General features: G+C 42.8%; 1 protein-coding gene and 1 pseudogene across 1 annotated transcript; one reads left to right on the top strand and one right to left on the bottom strand.

Annotated features, from left to right (window-relative positions):
* Positions 1-41: 41 nt before the first annotated feature.
* Positions 42-7,077, top strand: DUXA (double homeobox A). Its single transcript, XM_036091867.2, has 4 exons — positions 42-185; positions 798-906; positions 1,529-1,674; positions 6,976-7,077. Exons 1-4 carry the CDS (start codon positions 42-44, stop codon positions 7,075-7,077), a joined length of 501 nt encoding a protein of 166 aa, XP_035947760.2.
* LOC118535555 (proline-rich protein 3-like) lies at positions 3,453-4,189 on the bottom strand (annotated as a pseudogene).
* Positions 7,078-21,759: the final 14,682 nt, after the last annotated feature.

The raw sequence follows: 21,759 nt of genomic DNA, 5'->3' as shown, positions 1-21,759 counted from the left end.
AATGCTTCCTCTTTCCTAATCTTTCCAAAGAGACCGTAACAATGAATCAGAGACGCAGCCGCACCAAATTCACAGAAGATCAATTGAAAATCCTCATCAAGGCATTTCACCAAAATCCTTACCCAGGTTATGCTACCAAACAAAGACTCGCTTTAGAAATCAACACTGATGAGTCCAGAATCCAGGTGAATTACAAATTCTGTATCTCCAAGACTAAAAGTAGAAAGGGAGGAGAGGAAACCGTTGATCAAGCACATGTTATGAGCCAGTCTGCTAAGGGCTTTGTGTGGAGTATCTTTTTTTTTTTTTTTTTTGGTGGGCAGCAAAGCAAAGTTTATTGAGGGATAGTAAAGTTTATTGAGCAATAGTACAAAGCTCCTGAAGAGGGAGGGGACCAGAGAGGGTTGCCCTGGAGTATCCTGATTGACACCCAGAATGAACTCACAAGGATGTTGCTCTTTGTCTCACTTCACAAATGTGGGTACTGAGGATCAAAGAGGAAGGAAGTGTGTATGTACTCCTTCAGAGAAGAGGAAATGCTTGAGCTGGTTGTTAAATGCATAACTGCAGCATCTATTTATTAACTTAAAAACATTATTATAGTCATGTTGGGACCAGACTGTGAAGATGCTAAATGCCAATCCTTGACCTAAGACTTAGTCAGATGTGACAGGTATCAGTAACAATCCTGAGCTTTGATCTAATAAGAATCACACACACCCTTCGAAGAAAGGCAGTGATGAGGTTGAGATGACATAAACATACTTAATTCTCTCATTTTCTTTTCCTCACTTAAGATTTGGTTTCAGAATCGAAGAGCTAGGCACCAGTGCCAGAAAAAATCAGAACCCGATGAGGACTTAGAATCAAGTCAAGACCAAGCTCACTCTGAAGAGGAGATTCAAAGTAAATAGTCTGCTCCAGTCCGATTCCCCAGCAGAGCCTCTTGGGTGTCCAGTGCCTACGCTGGAGCTAACTACTACTCTGAGTGGGAAAAGGATGTTCTCTCCTTGGACCTCCTGTTCAGGGTCTTCTGGTTCAGGGTTCAGCATGGAACCTGGATATTCTTCCCTGCATGGCTCATGGATCTTCTTTTTTTTTTTTTAAGATTTTGTTTATTCATTTGAGAGAGAGGGAGGGAGAGAGAGAGAGAGAGCATGAGAGTGGGGTGAGAGCCAGAGGGAGAAGCAGACTCCCTGAAGAGCAGGGAGCCTGATATGGGGCTTGATCCTGAGACTCCGGGGTCATGACCTGAGCCAAAGTCAGATGCTTAACCGACTGAGCCACCTAGGCGCCCCGGTTCATGGCCCTTCTGAGACTCTCCTCTGCTTACATTCTAACCTAACCATATACTGCATCTCCTCTAGAACCTTTTGCCTGGAATAAGCTGTGGCAAGGCCCTCTTAAGGAGAGGCAACAGGTTCCAAATTAGATGGGAGACAGAGTGGGACATGTTTGGGTTCCTTGTTTGAATATGTAAGCTGACCTCGGAAATGTTCCTTGACCCTCAGTCTCACATGTATCCCAGGTAGAGAAGACAGACGGTGTCGTACCAGCTACACTTCTTCACAATTACACACCCTCATCGAGGCATTTATGAACAACCCTTATCCTGGCATTGATACCAGAGAGCAACTTGCTAAAGAAATTGGCATTCCAGAGTCAAGAATCCAAGTAAGTGTTGAAGAATTCGACTGCTCCATCTCCTAGGGATGGAGATGTATGGGAAGGGGAGCCATGTGGACATGACAGGCACATTCCCACTCCAGGGTCTTTCCACAAGCTGTTCGCTTCATCTGGTAGGTTCTAACCCAGGTTCCCCCACAGCCAGCTCTCACCCCCTTTAGTTCTTCTTTGTTGTAGTCAATGTTTTATTTTTTGTCTTTTTTTTCATCTTTTCACTGCATTTATTACTAATACTAAAAATGTTTACGAAAAATTCATTCTCAGTTCTCCTGTGGCTCTCATCCCTCTTGCCCACATACCTGACCCATTTCCTCAGGACCAGTTCAAAACTGAACCTGTCCACTTCCATTTTCACAGAAAACAACCAGTGCAAGGGATGTAGCAGAAGGTTGGAAGAAGGCAACAGTATTATCCAGGTTCCACCCAAAGGCCAGCTGGGTGGAGAGTCAGAATTCAGACAAAAGGGCTAGTGGCCTCACAGTGACATAGTCTAACGAAAGTGGGCTGGAGAGGAGATAGGGTAGCCCATCAGAGCCTTTAGTGAACACCTCAAAGGCTTGCATCAAACCCGGAAGAAACGATACCAGTAGAAAAATGGGGAGGACCAGGGAGGCAGTCTTCTGGAAAGTTCCACAACTCTCCCATGTTGGGAGGTGTGGAATGTCTAGAGGGCACCAAGAGCCTCACTCATTTTTGGCGGAAAAAAACCTCTAGCATTAGGAAGTCACGAAGATGCCACCCACATTGAGAAAGGCTACAAAGCGATGCACAATTTCACAAGCACAGCAATCACAGACCAGAGTGGTGGGGATCACCACTGACACAGAAACCACAAAATGCAAGGGCAAGGAGAGTGGCCTTTCAGGGGGAAACTCCACTAGTCATTCGAACTTGAGCCCAGGTCAGATGACCTGGTGAGTACCACAGAGGAGCTGGCAACCCTGGGGTGTCACATAAGAAGGACTCAAAACAAGCAGCTAAAGAAGGGAATGGTAGGCAACCGCGCCAGGGCTCTTAGGAATTGAGGGTAGTACTGGGGACAGGTGCACAAGCAACAGCACCAAAGAGGTTTCCTGTTCAGCAGTCAGTTGGCGAGGGGGAAGAGGGCCCAGGAGGCAGATGAGGGAGCAAAGATGGGGTCCTGAAAGCGAGTCTGGAGGCTGGATCAGAAGGAGTGCACACTGCACACCACTGATGAAACAACTCTGGACCCCAGGGGAGCAGTCAAGATGGCAAAGGAGTCAGGGGCCCTAAGTTTGTGTCATCCCTCAAATACAACTAGACAGTTATCAAATCATTCTGAACACCTGAGAAATGAGAGTTCTGAGGAAACAAATACTGCGAACTCTACAAGTAGGAAAGCAACCACCTTTTGGAAGGTAGTTGTTTTTGTTGTTTTTCCTTTTTCTTTCTTCTTTTCTGGACAAAATGATGAGGAGAAATTCATCCCACAAGAAAGAATAGGAGGTAGTACTCACAGCCAGGGATTTAATCAATATGGATATAAGTAAGTTGTCCGAACGAGAATTTAAAACAATGATTATAAAGATACTGGCTGGGCTTGAAAAAAGCATAGAAGATTCTAGAGAATCCCTTACTGTGGAAACAACTCTGAACCCCAAATGGGGGAGGTGGCAGATGCGGGTGGGTGTCACCGACAGAGGATGGTGGGGGAACAGCTTCACAGTAGCCATCACAGGGCCACAGGGAAATACATGGCCTTCAGGTCACGGAGGGCTCTTCCCAGCCTGGGTGGGAAGGCAGTCTCACAGAGGAGGTCCGTTGATGCCTCACTGGTAGAAGGCACAGAGGTCCTCACATCAACAGCGGCCCTTTTTGGCTAAGTGTCAGCATATAAGGCGGTTGGATTTGTCTTCCATAACCTGGAGTCCATCCTTGGGCAGGGAGATACTCTTTTTTTTTTTTTAAGATTTTATTTATTTATTTGACAGAGACACAGCGAGAGAGGGAACACAAGCAGGGGGAGTGGGAGAGGGAGAAGCAGGCTTCCCGCGGAGCAGGGAGCCCGATGCGGGGCTCGATCCCAGGACCCTGGGACCATGAACTGAGCAGAAGGCAGACACTTAACGACTGAATCACCCAGGCGCCCCAGGGAGATATTCTTGATAAGAGACCAGCTTTTGAGCCTTTGAGAGTTTCTCTGCTCTTTGTGAAAGCCAGTCCCATGGCCTGGTCTGGGAAAAGGAGATTCAGCCTCAGTCACCCCTATCAACCACAACCATTTGGGCCACACCAGGGGCCTTGGCCTCCCTGATTTGGGCCTTTGCCCAGGGGAGGAGGTGGGAGATTCAGCAGTGGTAGAATCATTAGTTCCCTTGATTCTGGAGGATCTCTGTAAAGAGCTGACTTGGGGTCATCAGGCTTTCCACTGGCCAGGAGGCTACGTGGTCCAATGGGACTCCATCCTTCTCATCTCGTTTCTTCCCTCCTGCTCTGGCAGTGAGGGCTGCTGCTTCTGATTCTGCTTCTTCAGCTTCGGCATCATGGTTGTGGCAATGGCTACAGTGGGATTCGGAGGGCGGTGAGGAAGGGGCCCGTTGGGGTTGTTTCCTGTTTGTTTTCTGAACAGTGCCTGGCACATGACAGTAAGAATTTGTTGAAGGAAGGAAGGAAGGAAGATTACATTGAGTACAAGCCAGACATTTGGCTAAAGTCTTTATAGCTATTGTATTTTTCAACCTTTCTAATTATCCCATGGGATTGGAATTATTTTGTCTACTTCAGAGATTTGACATGTAGATCAGAAATGTAGGGTCCTTTTGTAAAAAAAGATTTTACTTGGGAGAGTGCATAAGCAGGGGGAGCAACAGTGCAGAGGGAGAAGCAGGCTGCCTGTTGACCAAAGAGCCTGATGTGGGGCTCGATCACAGCCCCTGGGATCATGACCTGAGCCGAAGGCAGAAGCTTAACTGACCGAGCCACCCAGGCGTCCCAGAAATGTAGGATCCTGATGGAGTATCATTCTGTCAGAGCGGTGTACTCTGTATGTGCATTTAAACCAGTGCTCCTTCCAGTAATCAGGAAATGAATGCACATCAGTGGGTGTGATGCTCCTTTCTCTCTCCTCTTTTCCTTTCTCCTTCTGTGTCTTTCATGTTGCATTCATACCAAGCGCCTACGGTGTGCTAGGAACAGTCCTACCTAGTGAGATATTCATAAAGAAGAACAGAATCTTGGAAAATAATAAGGGAGATGGGCAAATAAACTGACAATTTCGATGGTGTGATTAAATCACACAAATTTACTTTCTAGACAAATATGAGTGAACAAATGTGTTTGGTATCAACAGGGAAGCCGATGTGTCTGGTCAGAAATAGTTTCACAGAGGAAAAGTTGATCCGAGGCTTGCAAAGCAGGGGGAAATTCCCCGGGGGAAGACCAGAATAGTGGGGGTTAATAAGGGCAGCATTTGCGGCAGACTGGATCCCTAACAGCAGTCCTGTGGCTTCCAGAAAATTGTAAATTTGTCTATGGGCTGGTGAACCAAGGTGTCATAAAGATACTTAAGGAAGCCTCAAGTCTGAACCAGCTGTTTGTAGCCAGTTAAGATGGTGGACACAAAACCCAAATATAAAATCATTCATTATCCTGAGAGCTGTGAAAGGGGGCCCATCTCTCATTAATCCCTGTATGCTGAGCCGAGCTCAGAGGTCTTGAAGTGGATTACACACTTGGAAAATGGAAAATGGAAAATGCTTGCTAGAAGAGTTTATATTTTATCCTTTGGGTGGTAGAGACATGCTTGAAGAATTAAGGCAGAGGAGAAAGCATGCTACGGTTACAGTTTGAAATAGCTCCTCTTCCCACAGAGTGAAGAATGGATTTAACGATGGAGACAGGAAATAAGTTTGACAATCAGTGAAAAGCCAAGGAGGCTGAAACGTGGAAATGAGTGTTTAAGAGACAGCACAGACATAGACTGACAGCATATCACAGACGGGGTGTGGGGGACAAGGATGGCACGGGGAGGGAAAGAGATGAGACAAACGGGAAGATATGGTGGGTTTAGCTTGGATGGCTGGCTGATATTGGTGTTATCCAGCAGGAGGATTGGGTTCTAGAAGACGATAGGGAGTTCCCCCAGGGTTGGAGGTGTCTGTCTGAGATACCTAAGAATGGATATCTAAGAGGCAGCTTTCAAAGACTCCAAAGCTCTGGGGAGGAGAGGATGGGTCCCAGTGAAGGCTGAGAGATTTTATAGAGAAGATGGATATAAATGGCAGACTGACTTTTGAGTAAATGGTTTGGTGTGATTCTAAAAGAGTGTGAGTTGAGAGAGAAGAAAACAGGAGTCAGTGGTGAAATACAAAGCAAATCATGTCCTAATATAGCCATTCCATATTCTTTGGGCTAGTTTTCTCCTTAGAATTCAAAGCTGAATATATTTTTCCTTAAGATAAAGATATGGATAGGTGCAGAAATGAGAAATCTCTGAATAACTTTGTCAACAGGGGACTAATTCTTGTAGATATCACAAGCATGGCAGATGGAGAAAGGGATTTATGATTTGGGTGTAGACGCCATATACAGGGCTGGATATGTGCAGGTCTTCCAAAACCAGCATTCATCTGCAGAGCGGTCTGTTCCTTCAGGAAGGACGTGAAAGTTTCAGTGACATAATGTGGCTTTTCCAAAGCCTGGTTTTTGAACTCTAGACCTGTGCTTTATTCTCCTCCTCTGTGAAAACCAAAAGTAGCAGCTGTGGAATGTGAATCTGTGTGTGTGTGTGTAATATATAAATCTATGTATTTTTCTAAAGTTATATTATTATTATAAATTATGTATGCATATATTTAACATGTGTCTAACGTGCATATATGTGTGTAATTTATGGGCAGAGGCTGGGGTAGCAATCAAGTATGTATTGTGGGATGAAAAATATTTTCCTAGACAGATATACTCTCCTGGGTCATGGAAGAAAAATAGGCATTTTTGAGAGGAAGGAAAAAAGATGGGAAAGGAATTCCAGGCAGAGGGAAGAGCTTCAATCTAGGCACGTTAGGGAAAACCCAGCAATGGTAATGAGGGGATCATGGGGAGTTGAGGATATGAAACCCATCATGAAGGTACTAGGTGTGTGGTTCAGAATTTTGGGCTTTATCTCCAGACCCAACAGACTTTCCTAGATGTCATATGGAATGTCAGTGATTTTGAAATTAAGCCTAAAACAAATCATCTTACTCTTCCTTCTGCCTTATGAAAAAAGCAATGGTGAAGTTTTCATGACATCACTTGTTTTAATTAATTATCAATGTTTTACCTACTTAGATTTGGTTTCAAAATCGGAGATCCAGATTCCATGTCCAGAGAAAAAAAGAACCTGATGATCAAGACTCAGAACAGAGACAAGACCAGGAACAGGATCTCTGAATGAGAGAGTTCAAGGTAATCACCCTGTTGTTCTCATTTTGGCTCACAAGCAGAGCCTCCTGACTGTCCAGTCCTTCCACATGGTGGAGTCAACTCCAACTATCTCTTGGGAAGTAGAAGATATTCCTACTCAAGTGTCTTCTCAGGTTCCATGGAGTAAGGGGGTTGGTTATAGTCTCTGAAGGCTCTTCCCAAGTCAGGGGTCCCCCCAAGGAATTCCACTGGCCACTTTTCCAGCCGGAGTCCAGATGCCCCAGTAGAATGTGCATTTTGTTCACTGATGTCTTCTCAGTGCCTGGTACATAGTAAACAATCAGTAAATTTTGTGGAAGGTATGGTTGATTTAATGGAAGAATCAATCCTTAGGTGTGTTCTGCCAGGGGCCGCCTAGTGCATGGCTTTCCCAGGAGGTAGTAAGTTCCATGTGGGGCTAGAAAGATGGGAGCTGAGTTTATTTTCATGTTTGAATGTATAAACTGGCTTCTTCCATTCCCCCGTAGGCATAGAAACTACACAAAATGACACCAATCTCACTCTCAGCTGTCTTATTTCTCCAGAGCAAATGCAGGGTGGCCAGAGAGACATTCAGTATATTTTATGTCTTCAGCCTGGGCTCTAGATCTCTCTCACTCTTCTTGGGAATATGTCGTTCTAAACATACCTTCAGCTTTTCCAGAAGCTGAGCCTGCTGGAGATGGTAAACAGAACTTCAGGAGCCAGAGGCAGAACTATATGGCACCACATAGCCCTACCGACCGATCGTAGATCCAGAGCTCAGCAGATCTTGAGGACAATGAAAATAAACTTATCAATAGCATTTTTCAGTCATCATAGTAATTGTGCTTTTCAGTAAGAAACATTTATTTGGTCTTTATCCCCATTCTGGCACAGAGCTTCTAAAACCTTTGGAATTTCCAGTGATTAGAGAAATTAGAGTTCTTCTTCCCTGAACTCCAGGAAGGGGGGAGGGGCTGGAGGTTGAATCATTTGCTGATGGCCAATGATTTATTATTTTTTATCTTAATTCCAGTATGGTTAACATACAGTGTTATATTAGTGTCAGGCGTACAATATAGGGTTTCAACAATTCTATACACTATTCAGTGCTCATCATGGTAAATACTCATAATCCCCCTCACCTATTTCCCCCATTCCCTCCACCTCCCTTCTGGTAACCATCAGTCTGTTCTCTATAGCTAAGAGTCTGGTTTTTTTTGTTTCTCTTTTTTCCTTTGTTCATTTGTTTTCTTTCTTAAATTCCACATATGAGTGAAATCATATGGTATTTGTCTTTCTCTGACTAGTATATTTTAACATGTGGCTTTTTAAAAAGTTTTTTAAAAGATTTATTTGAGAGAGAGAGAGAGAGAGCGCTCTCCCAAGCACTCGAGTCGGGGGAGGGACAGAGGAAGAGACTCTTTCAAGCAGACTCCCTGCAGAGCTCAGAGCCTGACACAGGGCTCAATCCCACGACCCACGAGATCATGACTTGAGCTGAAACCAAGTCGGCTGCTTAACCGACTGAGCCACCCACGTGCCCCCTCTTTTTAAAAAGTTTTTATTTTTATTTTTTAGTAATCTCTACCCCCAACATGGGGTTCAAACTCACAACCCCACCATCAGAGTTACATGTTCTACTGACTGAGCCAGCCAGGCACCCCTTGATTTATTTCACTTAGCATGATACTCTCTAGATCCATCCATGTTGTTGCAAATGGCAAGATGTCATTCTTTTTTATGGCTGAGTAATATTCCATTATATATATATATATAATTCCATTATATATAGTCTTTTATATTTATATTTATTACATATATTCCATCTATATAGAATATATATATTCTATCATATATATATCATATATATATTTATAAAGTATATATATGTATATATACTTTATCCATTCATCAATGGACGGACACTTGGAATGCTTCCATAATTTGGCTGTTTTAAATAATGGTGTGATAAACATAGGGGTGTATTTTCAAGTTAGTGTTTTCCTATTCTTTGAGTAAATGCTCAGTAGTAGAATTACTGGGTCATATGGTAATTTTATTTTTAGGAACTACATTTTCTAAGGAGTTCTCTTCTATATGTAGCATGTACTATCATGTGAAAAAAAAAGTTAACACACTGCCAATTTTCCTAAGAAGAAAAAGGATTTTTAAATATTTGGTAAAATATACATAACATAAAATCTGTTGCCATTTTAATAATTTTTAAGTGTACAATTGAGAGCATTAAGTACATTCACACTGTTGAGAAAGTGTGACCACTGTCTGTTTCTAGAACTTTTTCTTTAAAAAAAAAAAAAGCTTTTTTAAATTTATTTGACAGAGAGAGAGAGGGAGAGTGCACAAAGAGAGGGAGCAGCAGGCAGAGGGAGAAGCAGGGTCCCTGCTGACCAAGGAGCCTGACGCGGGACTAGATTCCAGGACCCTGGGATCATGACCTGAGCCAAAGGCAGATGCTTAACTGACTGAGCCACCCAGTTGCCCCTATATTTGATGTTTCTAAGTGACCTATTCCTTGACTTGCTTGTTTTATAAATAATCTTTCTGTGACTTTCTGGAGACCCACTCAGGGACTGCATTCTTTAGGCAGTATTTTCTTTTTAAATAATTAAGTGTAATTGTAGTAAAATAAATAGACCATAATATGTACTATCACAACCAGTGTAGAGTTCAGTGGTATTAACTACATGTGTGTTTTTCAACGAGCACCACCATCCCACTCCATAATTGTTTTCCCCTCGCAAAACTAAAACTCTATACTGCAAAACGATAACTTCCCATCCCCCTCACCTCAGCCTGCGGTAACCACCATTCTACTTTCTTTCTCTATGAATCTGACTATTCTAGGTATCTCCTATAAGTGGAATCATACAATATTTGACCTTGTGTGTGACTTTTTTCCCATAGCATTATGCCTTCAAGGCTTACCCATCCTATGGTGTGTGTCAAATTTGTCTTCCTTTCTAAGGCTGAATAATATTCCATTATATGCATATAGCACATTTGGTTTATTCATTTATTCATTGATGGACACTTAGGTTGCTCCCATCTTTGGGCTATTGTGAATAATGATGCTATAAACATGCGGGTACAAATATCTGTTTCAATCTCTGTTTTCAATTCTCTGGGTTATATATCCAGAAGTGAATTGCTGGACCATATGATGAAGAATTTTTAAAGTAAACGATATTATGAAGCAGATATTTATTATTTTTAAAAAACATTTTATTTTTTTAAACTAGGCGCCACACCCAACGTGACCTCGAACTCATGACCCCAAGATCAAGAGTCACATCCCTACTGACTGAGCTAGCCTGGTGCCCCTGAAGCAGATATTTTAAAAAGTAAAATATCTGGTCAAATAGGGATTTCTACAAGGAGTGTGGTAATTTTAAATATGCTAAAATTTCAAACCCAGTTAATAAAGTTACATTCTATAAAAATTAAAAGTTAAAAAAATCTATATTATGTAATAGATGGAAAACCTTTAATTGATGTATACCCATACACACACACAAAGATATCTGTGACATATATACTTTATTTTAAATAAGTTCATATTCTAGGTCAATACTATCCAATAGAAATTCCTGTGTTGCTGGAAATACTCTTTACTGGTGCTGTCTAATAGCCACAAGCCGCAGCTGACCACTGAGTAGGACAAATAATGGCTAGTGTGGCAAGAGGAACTGCATTTTTAATTTAATTTTTTAAAGCTTTATTTATTTATTTGAGAGAGAGGGAACACAATTCCCTCTCTGTGGGAGGGGCAGAGGGAAATGGAGAAAGAATCTCAAGCAGACTCTGCACCAAGCCCAGAGCCCCAACGTGGGGCTTGATCTCACGACACTGAGATCAGGACCTGAGCTGAAACCAAGAGTTGGACACTTAACCAAATGCGCCACCCAGGTGCCCCATAATTTATTTTACTTTAAATGTATATAGTCACTATGGGAAACAAACTGAGGGTTGTTGGAGGGGGGACGTAGGGGGGATGGGGTGACTGGGGGATGGGCATTAAGGAGGGCACTTAATGTAATGAGCACTGGGTGTTACATGCAAATGATGATTCACTAAACTCTACCTCTGAAACTAATAATACACTATATGTTAATTAATTTAATTTATTTTATTATTTTTTTTTTCAGATTTTTATTTATTTAACAGAGATAGAGAGTACAAGTAGGCAGAGCGGCAGACAGAGGGAGAGGGAGAAGCAGGCTCTCTGCCAAGCAGGGAGCCCGATGCGGGGCTCGATCCCAGGACCCTGGGATCATGACCTGAGCCGAAGGCAGCCGCTTAACCGACTGAGCCACCCAGGCGCCCCTAATTAATTTAATTTAAATTAAAAAAAATAAAGGCAAAAAAATGTGTATAGGCATGTGGCTAGCGGTTACCCCATTGAACAGCGCAGATCTAGAAAGCATTTTGTGAACTATTTAATCCAACATTACATTGGCAGCATCTTTCCAATTTTATAAATGTGCTCCTCAAACACTGGTACCTGTTTGATGGCATTAGTAGGTTAGAAAGTATATGTAAAACTATATCTTAATCACAGCAAAACTGAAACAGTGCCCCATGAGTTAATGAAGTTAAAACTAGCAGAAAATTATAAATAAAATCTTTAAAAAAAGACTAGCAGAAAATTTTAATCTTGTTTTTTAGACAACTGTTTCCCAATAAGCTATTGGGCCTTTTCAGACCCCACTAACAAACCCACTAGCTGTCTCTGCAGAAGCCTGGACTCAAGGTCAACTGTTACAGTCCCAGCCCATGAACGAGGAAGGCCCTGCATTTCTTAATCAAGAAAATGAGCCCAAGACCCCACCCAGCTTATACCAGCTGCCCTAAATTGCTTCCCCTTGTCCTGACATCGGGGGCTGCGTTTTGCTTTGTTCTGGTGTTGTCTTTACCCCCAGATGAACATGGGATGTATGTTACGTATAGGTTTGCTCATTATGCACGCTCCGTCTTTACTCATGAAGAGTCATGCTCCCCCACTCTCTTCATCAATATGCGTGTAGCCTCAACTCCTTTGATTATAAAAAACTTGTTCTCTCCGCCTTCCGGAAGGCGGGTTTGGAGCTCTCCCTCCCGCGTCCTTGTCTCCGCATCTGGCTGCCTCTTGAATAAACCCTTTCCCTACCGCACACCTGTCGTCTCAGTGATTGGCTTTGCTGCACGTCAGGCAGACGGACTTGGGTTCAGTTACAGAACCAAAACAATAAGGATAAATTTTAAGAGAATGTACATGACCCAAATGAAGAAACCTAAAATACTGCACTAAAGTACCTAAAAAGAAGACGTGAATATTAGTAACAGCGGGCTGGCATCGAACCCAGAAGTCAGGAAAAGAACGAAATAAAGCGAAAGTGTAATAAATACTTAATGAAGATAAAGTAACCTGGGTGGTTTTGGAGCAAGGTCTCCTTAAAATAACCGAGTCCGAAAATGTTCCTGGTGAGGTGATATTTTGAGCCAACATTGACAGGAGAATGCATGAACTGCGTGAGAATCTAGAGGAAAAGATTTCAAGGCAGTAAGTTTAAGAGTACTGAGGTGAGAGAGGAGCAAAAGGTCCAAGGACCAGAAGAGACTGTTTGATAGGGATGCTATTTAGGAAGGAAGTGCTCAGGGGGGTAGGGGAGGGGCGGGAGGGGCAGCTTTCTAAAAGAAAGGGGAAACCATGAGCCATTGAAAGGTTTCTAATCGGCTTTAGGTTTAAAAGGGCATGGATCCGGAGAATAAACAATCAATAAGTGTCGGGGGGCTCGTGAAAGAGAAGTGGGCTGTGTGTTAGGGATCACACCAGTCCTGGACACTACAGGGTTAAGATTTGAATGTGGATTTTCCCGTCCACCTCGTTTGCTATGAAACCCCTGAGTCTGTCCGTGGGACAGCAACTTCTGAGACAGAGATAATGATGAATGTATACAATTACTCTGTGCCGGGTGCCCTTCTGAGTTCTTTCCGTGTCTTAGACCAGTTAATCCTCACTACAGGGTCGCTTCCTTCATTATGACTATGGCAGATGAGGCAGGTGAGGCCTGGAGTGATAATGTCATTTGTTGGTGGTCCGACAGCTAGCCCAAGGTGGATCAGAGGCGGGGCCCTGGAGTGCGCTTGCTTTACCCCTGGCTACCCGGCTTCCCACAGCCTCCTGGAGATTTTCAGAGTAGGTCGCCTTCAGTTCAGAGGAGTGCTCAGCGCTGGAGGGATATCAGTTTGAGGGCCGTGAGCTGACATATGGCTTCGTAAGGAGATGCAGTGGCAAGTTCTTCCATCATAATTCTAAAGTGTTAGGTTATACGTGCTTTCAGATTATTTTTATTTAAGAAAGATGCTTTTTAAAGATTATTTATTTGAGAAAGCAAGCAGGGGGAGGGGCAGAGGGAGAAGAAGAGAATCTCAAGCAGACTCCTGCTGAGTGCGGAGCCTGATGCGGGGCTTGATCTCATGACCCTGAGGTCATGACCTGAGCGAAAATCAAGAGTCAGATGCTTAACCGACTAAACCACCCAGGAACCCCTAAGAAAAATGCTTAATCACTGGAGTCCAGTTCTGCAGTTTGAGAACAATTATCTACAGTTTGAGACATTGTGGTTACTTTTTGGGACTGAATTGGAATTAGCAGAGGTATTTTCAAGTGAATTTCCACACAGACAGTAAACCAACATGTGATGCTTCTGCATGGTGGGGAACCAGCTCAACGTTCACCAGTTTTACCATTCAAACTACTCTGAAATTCCTATTCTTGCCATGTGGAGATAACAACGATGCTGTCAAATTAGGTCTCGGGACTCTAAACTCCAGGTTGGAATATGTCTGCAGGCTCAATCACCATTTATTTTTCAAACCATTAAGTCTTTTTTTTTTTTTTTTTTTAAAGATTTTATTTATTTATTTGACAGAGAGAGAGGTAGCGAGAGCAGGAACACAAGCAGGGGGAGTGGGAGAGGGAGAAGCAGGCCTCCCGCCGAGCAGGGAGCCCGATGTGGGACTCGATCCCAGGACCCTGGGATCATGACCTGAGCCGAAGGCAGACGCTTAACGACTGAGCCACCCAGGCGCCCTCAAACCATTAAGTCTTAACAAACCCTCTCCAATAACACTAAACCCACACCCTGACGCTTTTGAAGGATGATAAAGCAACTTCCCCACAGCAATTCTCACCTTTGCCACAGTTAGGGGGAAAATGACGTCATTCCTTTCATTTCACCCCTCAAATCAGGGCTGATCAGTAGAATCAATTCAGGGGCACCTGGGTGGCTCAATCGGTTAAGTGTGTGCCTTCGGCTCAGGTCATGATCCTAGGGTCCCGGAATCGAGCGCCACATTGGGCTTCTTGCTCAGCCGGGAGCCTGCTTCTCCCTCTCCCTCTGCTGCTCCCCCTGCTTGTGCTCTCTCTTTCTCTGTCAAATAAATAAATAAAAAATTTTTTTTAAAAAGAGTAGAATCAGTTCATTTTTTAGAAAGACAATTTAAAAAAAAGTTTTAGATTCATAGCAAAATTGAGAGGAAAGTATAGAAAGTTCCCAGCTGGCATGCCATTTTTAGTTCAAAAAAAAAAAAAAAGAAGTAAAGAAAGTTCCCATACACCGCCCCACTTCACCCCCCCCACACACACAACCTTCCTCCGTTATCAACATCCCTCACCAGAGTGGTACATTTGTGCAACTGATGAATCTACATTGACCCATCATTATCATCCGAAGACCATTGCTTACGTTAGCGTTTGCCCTTGGTGGTGTACGTCCTCTGGGCTTGAGCCAGGGGGTTTGGACCAATGGTATCCACCACTGCAGCATCAGAGTGGGTATTTTCACTGCCCCCAAAGTCGTATTTATCCCTCCCCTTTACAGTAAGGTTATTTTACAAATAACCATCTTCAGATATGTTTGAGGGAATATCAAGTCGCTTGTAGCCTATCTCATAAAGTCTGGTGTAATCTTTCAGGATTCAGTTGGACACTTAGTTTTGGAAAGTTGCTATGTCTATAGGCAGAGGTTACATAACAAGCATTTAAATTCAGACGCAGACAAGGGTGGGACCTAATTGGCATATTGGTTTCATTTTGAGATGAAATGTATGGGTGAAGGGCACTCCTTGTTCTTCTTCTGTGGACCCAATTTTACCCCAAGGTCGTCATCTGCTCTCTTCCACTCTTCCTCTTGCTTAAATTCAAATAATGTGTTTCAGTTTGTAAGTTATTTTCAACCAGAAGCAAAGAATGTTGATGAAGATGGAAAGTTATTTTTAACGTTCATTTTTACACCAAAGTTGACATAATGTTGAGGAGGTTAAAAAAATACAACTTCTTGTAAGAGATTTTCTTGTTGCTGTTTTAGTTTATTTCATGGTGCCTTCGATTATTTGGATAAAGACTGATGTTTTTCTTTTTTCACTGTATCACTTTATTGTTTTCACTGTATCGATTTAAAATGAAGGATTTTTTTACTTTCATAGGATTTAAAATATTTTTGTTGGAAACTGGACAGATTTTTCAAAATATTTCTAAAATTGCAATTTTTATGGGAGTTTATTAGGTTTTGGGGAAATGGTGGGTGAGGAGGTCTGATAGGACTAATTTAAGTGGGGTTTAGTCCTTCCGATAGGATGTAAATGTTGTGGGTTTTTTTTTTCCGGACTGGATTATCGTGTGGGATGAGCTAGGGAGGGGGCTGATTAAATTTATTTTGATCCTTAATTTAGCTTTTCAGAATATATGTCTTTTCATTTCCAATCCACCCAAGGAGACAAAAAGACCACAGGCATTGGGAAACAACTTGCCAACTTATACCGGATTCCACTGGAGGTAGGTTGTTGGGTTTTTTTCTCTGAAGGTCAAATGTTTTAGATTTGTAGGGTTGGATTGTAAACTTTTCATATTAGAGTGTAATGCTGCCAGGACACCCCAGATCGTTGTCATGCTTTTGAGTCTTCAGCATCACTGCTCCATGGTTACTTTTCTGACCTTATTATTTTCCATTCTCAGCTTTCTTTGCTGTGTCCTAGCCGACACCATCTTTGCCTCATGGTCTTGGCAAGGCTCATTTCAAAGGTGCAGTTGAACTTCTGTTTCTTTTATTCTCAGTTCATCTCTATTTTATACATTGACATCACGTCTGTACCCGTGTAGATTCACCTTACTCCCTTCAATATTTAGCCTATCAGTTTTGTGTTTTTTCCTGGAGACATCCCTCCTGGGCCCTTGTGCCCCTGTGGACTCCTTGCTGTCAAAACTTGCACACAGCCAATGTCCTGGAGTCTCCCCTTGGCTCATCTCTTCTGTTTGCTGTGTTGGCGTGGACTAGAAGAATTGTGGGTTTGTGCTGAAGAGAGAAATTATCGCTTTGTACACGGTCAACAGCAAGAGAAAACGGAAGGAAAAAACTTTGAAGCCTAGAACTGAGATTCTGGTCTTGAATGTTCTCACAGTTAATGGAAGCCAGATGTGGGAACCAGTAAGTAAAAAATATTGTTAGGAGTGTGGCAAGTTGTGTGGGGCAAAGGAAGAGTATATGTCCATCAAAGACAGTGTGTCAAAGAGTTTCATTTCATAGCATACTGGTGGGAAGAGTCACAAGTGATGAATTCTGATTTCCATTTCAGGAGGTGATGGGGAGATGCAAACCAAATAGAGATGCACCAAGAAAATAAGGAGAAGATTTTGAATCAATGAACCTCATCTATGATAAAATACCTACTAAGCAGAAAGGCTATGGATATGAAGCTTTTGCAAACATATTCTATCTTGGGGCACCTGGGTGGCTCAGTCGTTAAGCGTCTGCCTTCAGCTCAGGTCATGATTAAGGGTCCTGGGATCAAGCCCCATGTCGGGCTCCCTGCTCAGCGGGGAGCCTTTTTCTCCCTCTCCCTCTGCAGCTCCCCCTGCTTGTGCTCTCTCCCGCGAGAGTGCACTCTCTCTTTCTTAAATAAACAAAATCTTGAAAAAAAAAATTTCATCTCAGCTCAAACATTATTCCATCAAGACAAAAACTCCATGAGCATGTCTTAAGTGGAAGGAGTTTGAAAAATAGCTTAGATTTACTTATCTAGAAGAAAGAACCTTTATGAATTTAATGGAGATGAAAAAAATTATTCTGTTATAGTTAATTTCAAATGAAGTGTGAGAAAATCCACACAGGTAAGAAAACCTATGAATATGGTGAATGAAGCCATGTTCAGTCTGCAGTTACACCTGACTGGATACCAGAAAGGATATTCTGGAGAGAAACTGTATGGATATAACAGGTGTGGGAAAGCCTTTACTGATCAATCACTCATCCCTCATGAAACACACAAGGTCTCACATAGGTGAGAGACACTATTAATGTGGGTTCTGCCAGAAAGCCTTTAGAAGAAAAGCACGCCTCATTATACACCGGAGAATTCACCCTGGTGAGAAACCCTGTAAATGTAATGAATGTGGGAAGCTATCCAGAAGGTGGAATTTTGTTATGTATGCCGACAGACTAAGACATCATTATTTCATACAATCTTCAAATCATCAAAATACTTGGGCAAGAAGAATTATGAAACTTGTCCTCTTTTCTAAATTTGCATCAGTTAGGACTCCTTGTGTTGGAAATGACAGAATATTAAAACCAACTTTTCAGCAGCAAAATAAAGTTTAGTGGTGCATATCACTGAAAAGTCCAGTATAGCTCCTGGAAAGGAAGAGAGAATGTTCGCTGATTGAATGATTACTTAGAAAACCAAAGGGAAACAAACAAACAAAAATGAACAGTGTCTTTATTGCTGGACAGAAGCAAAACTGACAGTAAATATATCATTGTGTTGGGTTCAAATAATGTTAGAAATAAGTAAATAAGGATCTGAAGAAAAAGTGGCTTGCAAAAAATGTTATAGAGATGATGGTGGGGGGAACCCCCATCATTTTAAGAGAAACTGGTTTATAGGAAATATCACTGAAATTAAAGTCTGATTCTTTACCTGTTTTAACTGCTGATTAATGATATGATTTGCACACACTTTGAAAAAAGCAGGGGCGTGTGGGTGGCTCAGTTGGTTTAGCAACTGACTCTTGGTTTCGGCTCAGGTCGTGGTCTCGGGGTCCTGGGATTGAGCCCTGAGGAGTATGCTTCGGTTTCTCTCTCCATCTCCTTCTGCCCCTCCCCCACTCTCTCTCTCGAAAATAAAAATAAAATAAATCTTTAAAAAAAAAGAAAGAAAAAAGCCAAGCTGCATTAGTGCTGCCATCACCAAGGAAGGCTGAGAAGACAAGATTCTCCAGGACCCCCACCTCCCCACACTCCCCACAACTATGGGAATTGGTGGGAGACAGACATGAGATCTCATCTGAATGTGGAAATTATAATGTCATGGGACTACCCAGGAGTGATCAAGCAACCCCACGTAGGTCCTGGGAGAAACATGAGTCAAAAGAAGGAACAAAGGAGAGGATCTTGATTTAAGATAGATTTAAGATGGAAATCTTGGAGTCTGTCTTTGCACTCTGCCTAGCACACTAGGGAATATTTATTGAATATCTACTCTGTACCAGACCCTGTTCTTTTTTTTTTTAAAGAATTATTTATTCATCTTAGAGAGAGAGCGGGGGAGCAGGGGAAGGAGCAGAGAGAGAGCGAGAATCTCAAGCAAACTCTGTGCTGAGTGTGGAGCTTGACGCAGGGCTCCATCCCAGGACCCTGAGATCATGACCTGAGCCAAACTCAAAAGTCAGGTGCTTAACCAACTGAGCCACCCAGGCGTCTCACCAGGCTCTGTTGTAAGCACTTTACACGTTTTAGCTCACGGAATCCTCACAGTAGCGCTATGAGGTAAAGATGAAAAATGATTCCCACATCAGATGTAAGAAAACTGAGGCATGAGGAAGTTGTAAATTTGCTCCAGGACACAGTTAGCAAACTGCAATAGGCAATAGCACTCCCGAGCCTATGCTCTGAACAATAAAGAAATGCACGCTTGCTGGCCTAGCCACTGTGTACAATTGTGCAGTGTGTGTATTGCATGAAAACTCCTGCCCGGGACAGAAGGAGGAGCTGAAATCCAGCCCACTGTCTGCTCCCCATGCCGTGGTCACTGCTCTCTGCTCAACCTGTCCCAAGGAATGGATGCCTTGTTCTTCCCACAGAAGTGTCATCCATAAGCCAGGCCATGTATCTATAGGTCTGTCTGACCAAAGGGTACTTTTCCCTAATTTGCACACATTCGTTCTAAACCCCAGCAGCTCTGGACACATGGTTTTGGGGCTCTGGACACACTGGTTCCCCAGTAAGCAGGGCTTTTCCTTATCTTGCCCCAAATCCCACCTTGGCTCCCAGATTGATTTTTTTTTCTTTTCATCTTGGAGGTTCCAAGGTTCCTAAGCCTAAATATTTTCCTAGTAGCCCAGACTTGCAACAGTGGTGACGACCCAGAAAGAATGCATCTTTCAGTGGTCCAGCCTCCACTGCCCATCGCCGTTGGGCCACCCGTTCACTGCTCAATGCAGACAGAGAGACAAAAGAAGAATAAAATTGGGTTCTCGTGGGGAAGACAAGATTTGCACATACTTAATAAAATATTTTCCAATATCATTATACATAAAATAGCTTTCGGCAATTTTCCGCCCTATCCTCTCTATCTGTGAAGAGAGAGATTTGAAGCTGAAATACCCCTCAGTAGTCAGGGAGCTGTGGTATTTGAGCACATAATATACGTGTATACATTCCATGTGCTCAAATGCCATGCCTCTCTGGATATTTGAGTAGCACCTCCATTTCAACAATCCGATATTTACTGTATCATTCTGTGGAACCCGCCTCTCCTGTTTCCTCGTTCCTTCAGTGGGTTGTGAAACCAGGCATCTGGGAGCATGATCATGGATACCTCCTTCTCTCACATCTCCCATAAACAACTGATGGCCCATCCTGCTATTCTATCACCTTAGAATGCACTACTCATCCAGAGTACCACGTCCTTCGTTCAGTATCTCAAAAGCGATCTCAGACTGGCTTAAAAAATAACAGGAATCCATGGATGTATGTAACAGAGATGGCCAGAGGGAGGGCTGATATGTGGGAATCAGGTGAGGCTCTATCCAGCAGCTTAAACAATGTTGACAGTAATCCAGTTTCTCTATTTCTGTTCATGCTACTTTGACTGTGTTGACCTGATCCTCAGCTTCTACCTGGTGGTCTCCCGGTTGCTCCAGCCTCTATCTTTTGGGCAGCAACACACCATACCACACCAAATTATCTTGGGGACAAGAGAGCAAGCATCTTTTTTTCCAGAAACCCTAGCAAATGTCTCCAGTGTGCTCATTGGCTCTGCCTGAGATATGTACCAACCTCAGGACCATTCACTGTGGTTGAACTGGAGATGGGGTTCACTGACTAGACTCCAGGACATTCTTAGAGTGAGTGTAGGGTCAATTCTACCCAAACAGCATGGGTTGAAATGGAGGTGGGGTTCCTAATGGAAATCTCATGCAATCTCCTATCCTCCTTGAACTGGTCAGTAATCCAGTGGCTCCATTTTCAAAATATCTAGAATCTTCTCAACACTGCTATCCTGATCAGAACTACCATTTTCTCTCCCTTGGATTTTACAGAAATGTCATTGCATCCACCTTTGCCCCCACAGACTCAGAACAATTGCCAGAAACTGGAAACAAACCCAATGCCAATTACCTGGTGAATGGATAAATAAATTGTGGTATCAATAAAATACTACTCAGCAAAAACAAACAACAACAAAAAAGGAATGAACTACTGTTACTCACAGAAACATGAATGAACCTCAAAATCATTATGATGCATAAAAGAAGTCAGACACACAAATATATGTATCATATAATTGCACTGGATAATAGTTTAGAAGACGCAAGTGCATCTATAGCGACCAAAAGCAGATCAGCAGTTTTCTGGAGAGGGGGTTGCTGGAGGGCATGTTGGGGAGATTAGAAAGGCACACGCAGAGACTTCTGGGGATGACGGATAGGTTCACTGTCTTGATGGTGGTGGTGGGGCAGGTATACATTTATTACAAAGCGCCGAATTGTTCATTTTAAGTATGTCTTGTCTATTGTAGGTCAACTTTATATCAATAACAATGCAAAAAAAAATCAGAAAATCTAAGAAACAAATATAAGACAAACATCAATAGGGATAAAAGCAGCAATCAAGGAAATCAGAAGATAGAAAAGAAGAGGCATTGATATGCAAATATCAGAGGCTGAACTTTGAAAATAGTCCAACGGTTTGCAGACCTAACTAGGAAGAAAAGACAGAACACACACATTATCAGAGTCTTGAATTATCAAGAAGTAGCCACATATACAGATCAGGTTTCAAGGGTAAAAAGATTGTAGATGCTAATTTATAGTAATACATCTGAAAACCTCAGATGAGTGATTTTCTAGGAAAGGCTGAGCAGAGTTCTTTGGGTAAATTTTAAAAATATTCGAGGGGCGCCTGGGTGGCTCAGTCGTCAAGCGTCTGCCTTCGGCTCAGGTCATGATCCCAGGGTCCTGGGATCGAGTCCCGTATCGGCCCCTTGCTCAGCGGGGAGCCTGCTTCTCCCTCTCTCTCCCTCTGCTTGTGCTCTCTCTGAATAAAATAAAATGCCTATGTTTGCAAATGCATTTAAATGTATTTAAAGAGGGACGCCTGACTCGCTCAGTCAATGGAGCAAGCG

Source organism: Halichoerus grypus, chromosome 15 (assembly GCF_964656455.1).
Source record: "Halichoerus grypus chromosome 15, mHalGry1.hap1.1, whole genome shotgun sequence".
In the NCBI taxonomy this organism is placed as follows: Eukaryota; Metazoa; Chordata; class Mammalia; order Carnivora; family Phocidae; genus Halichoerus; species Halichoerus grypus.
This window is presented reverse-complemented; position numbering and strand designations above follow the sequence as displayed.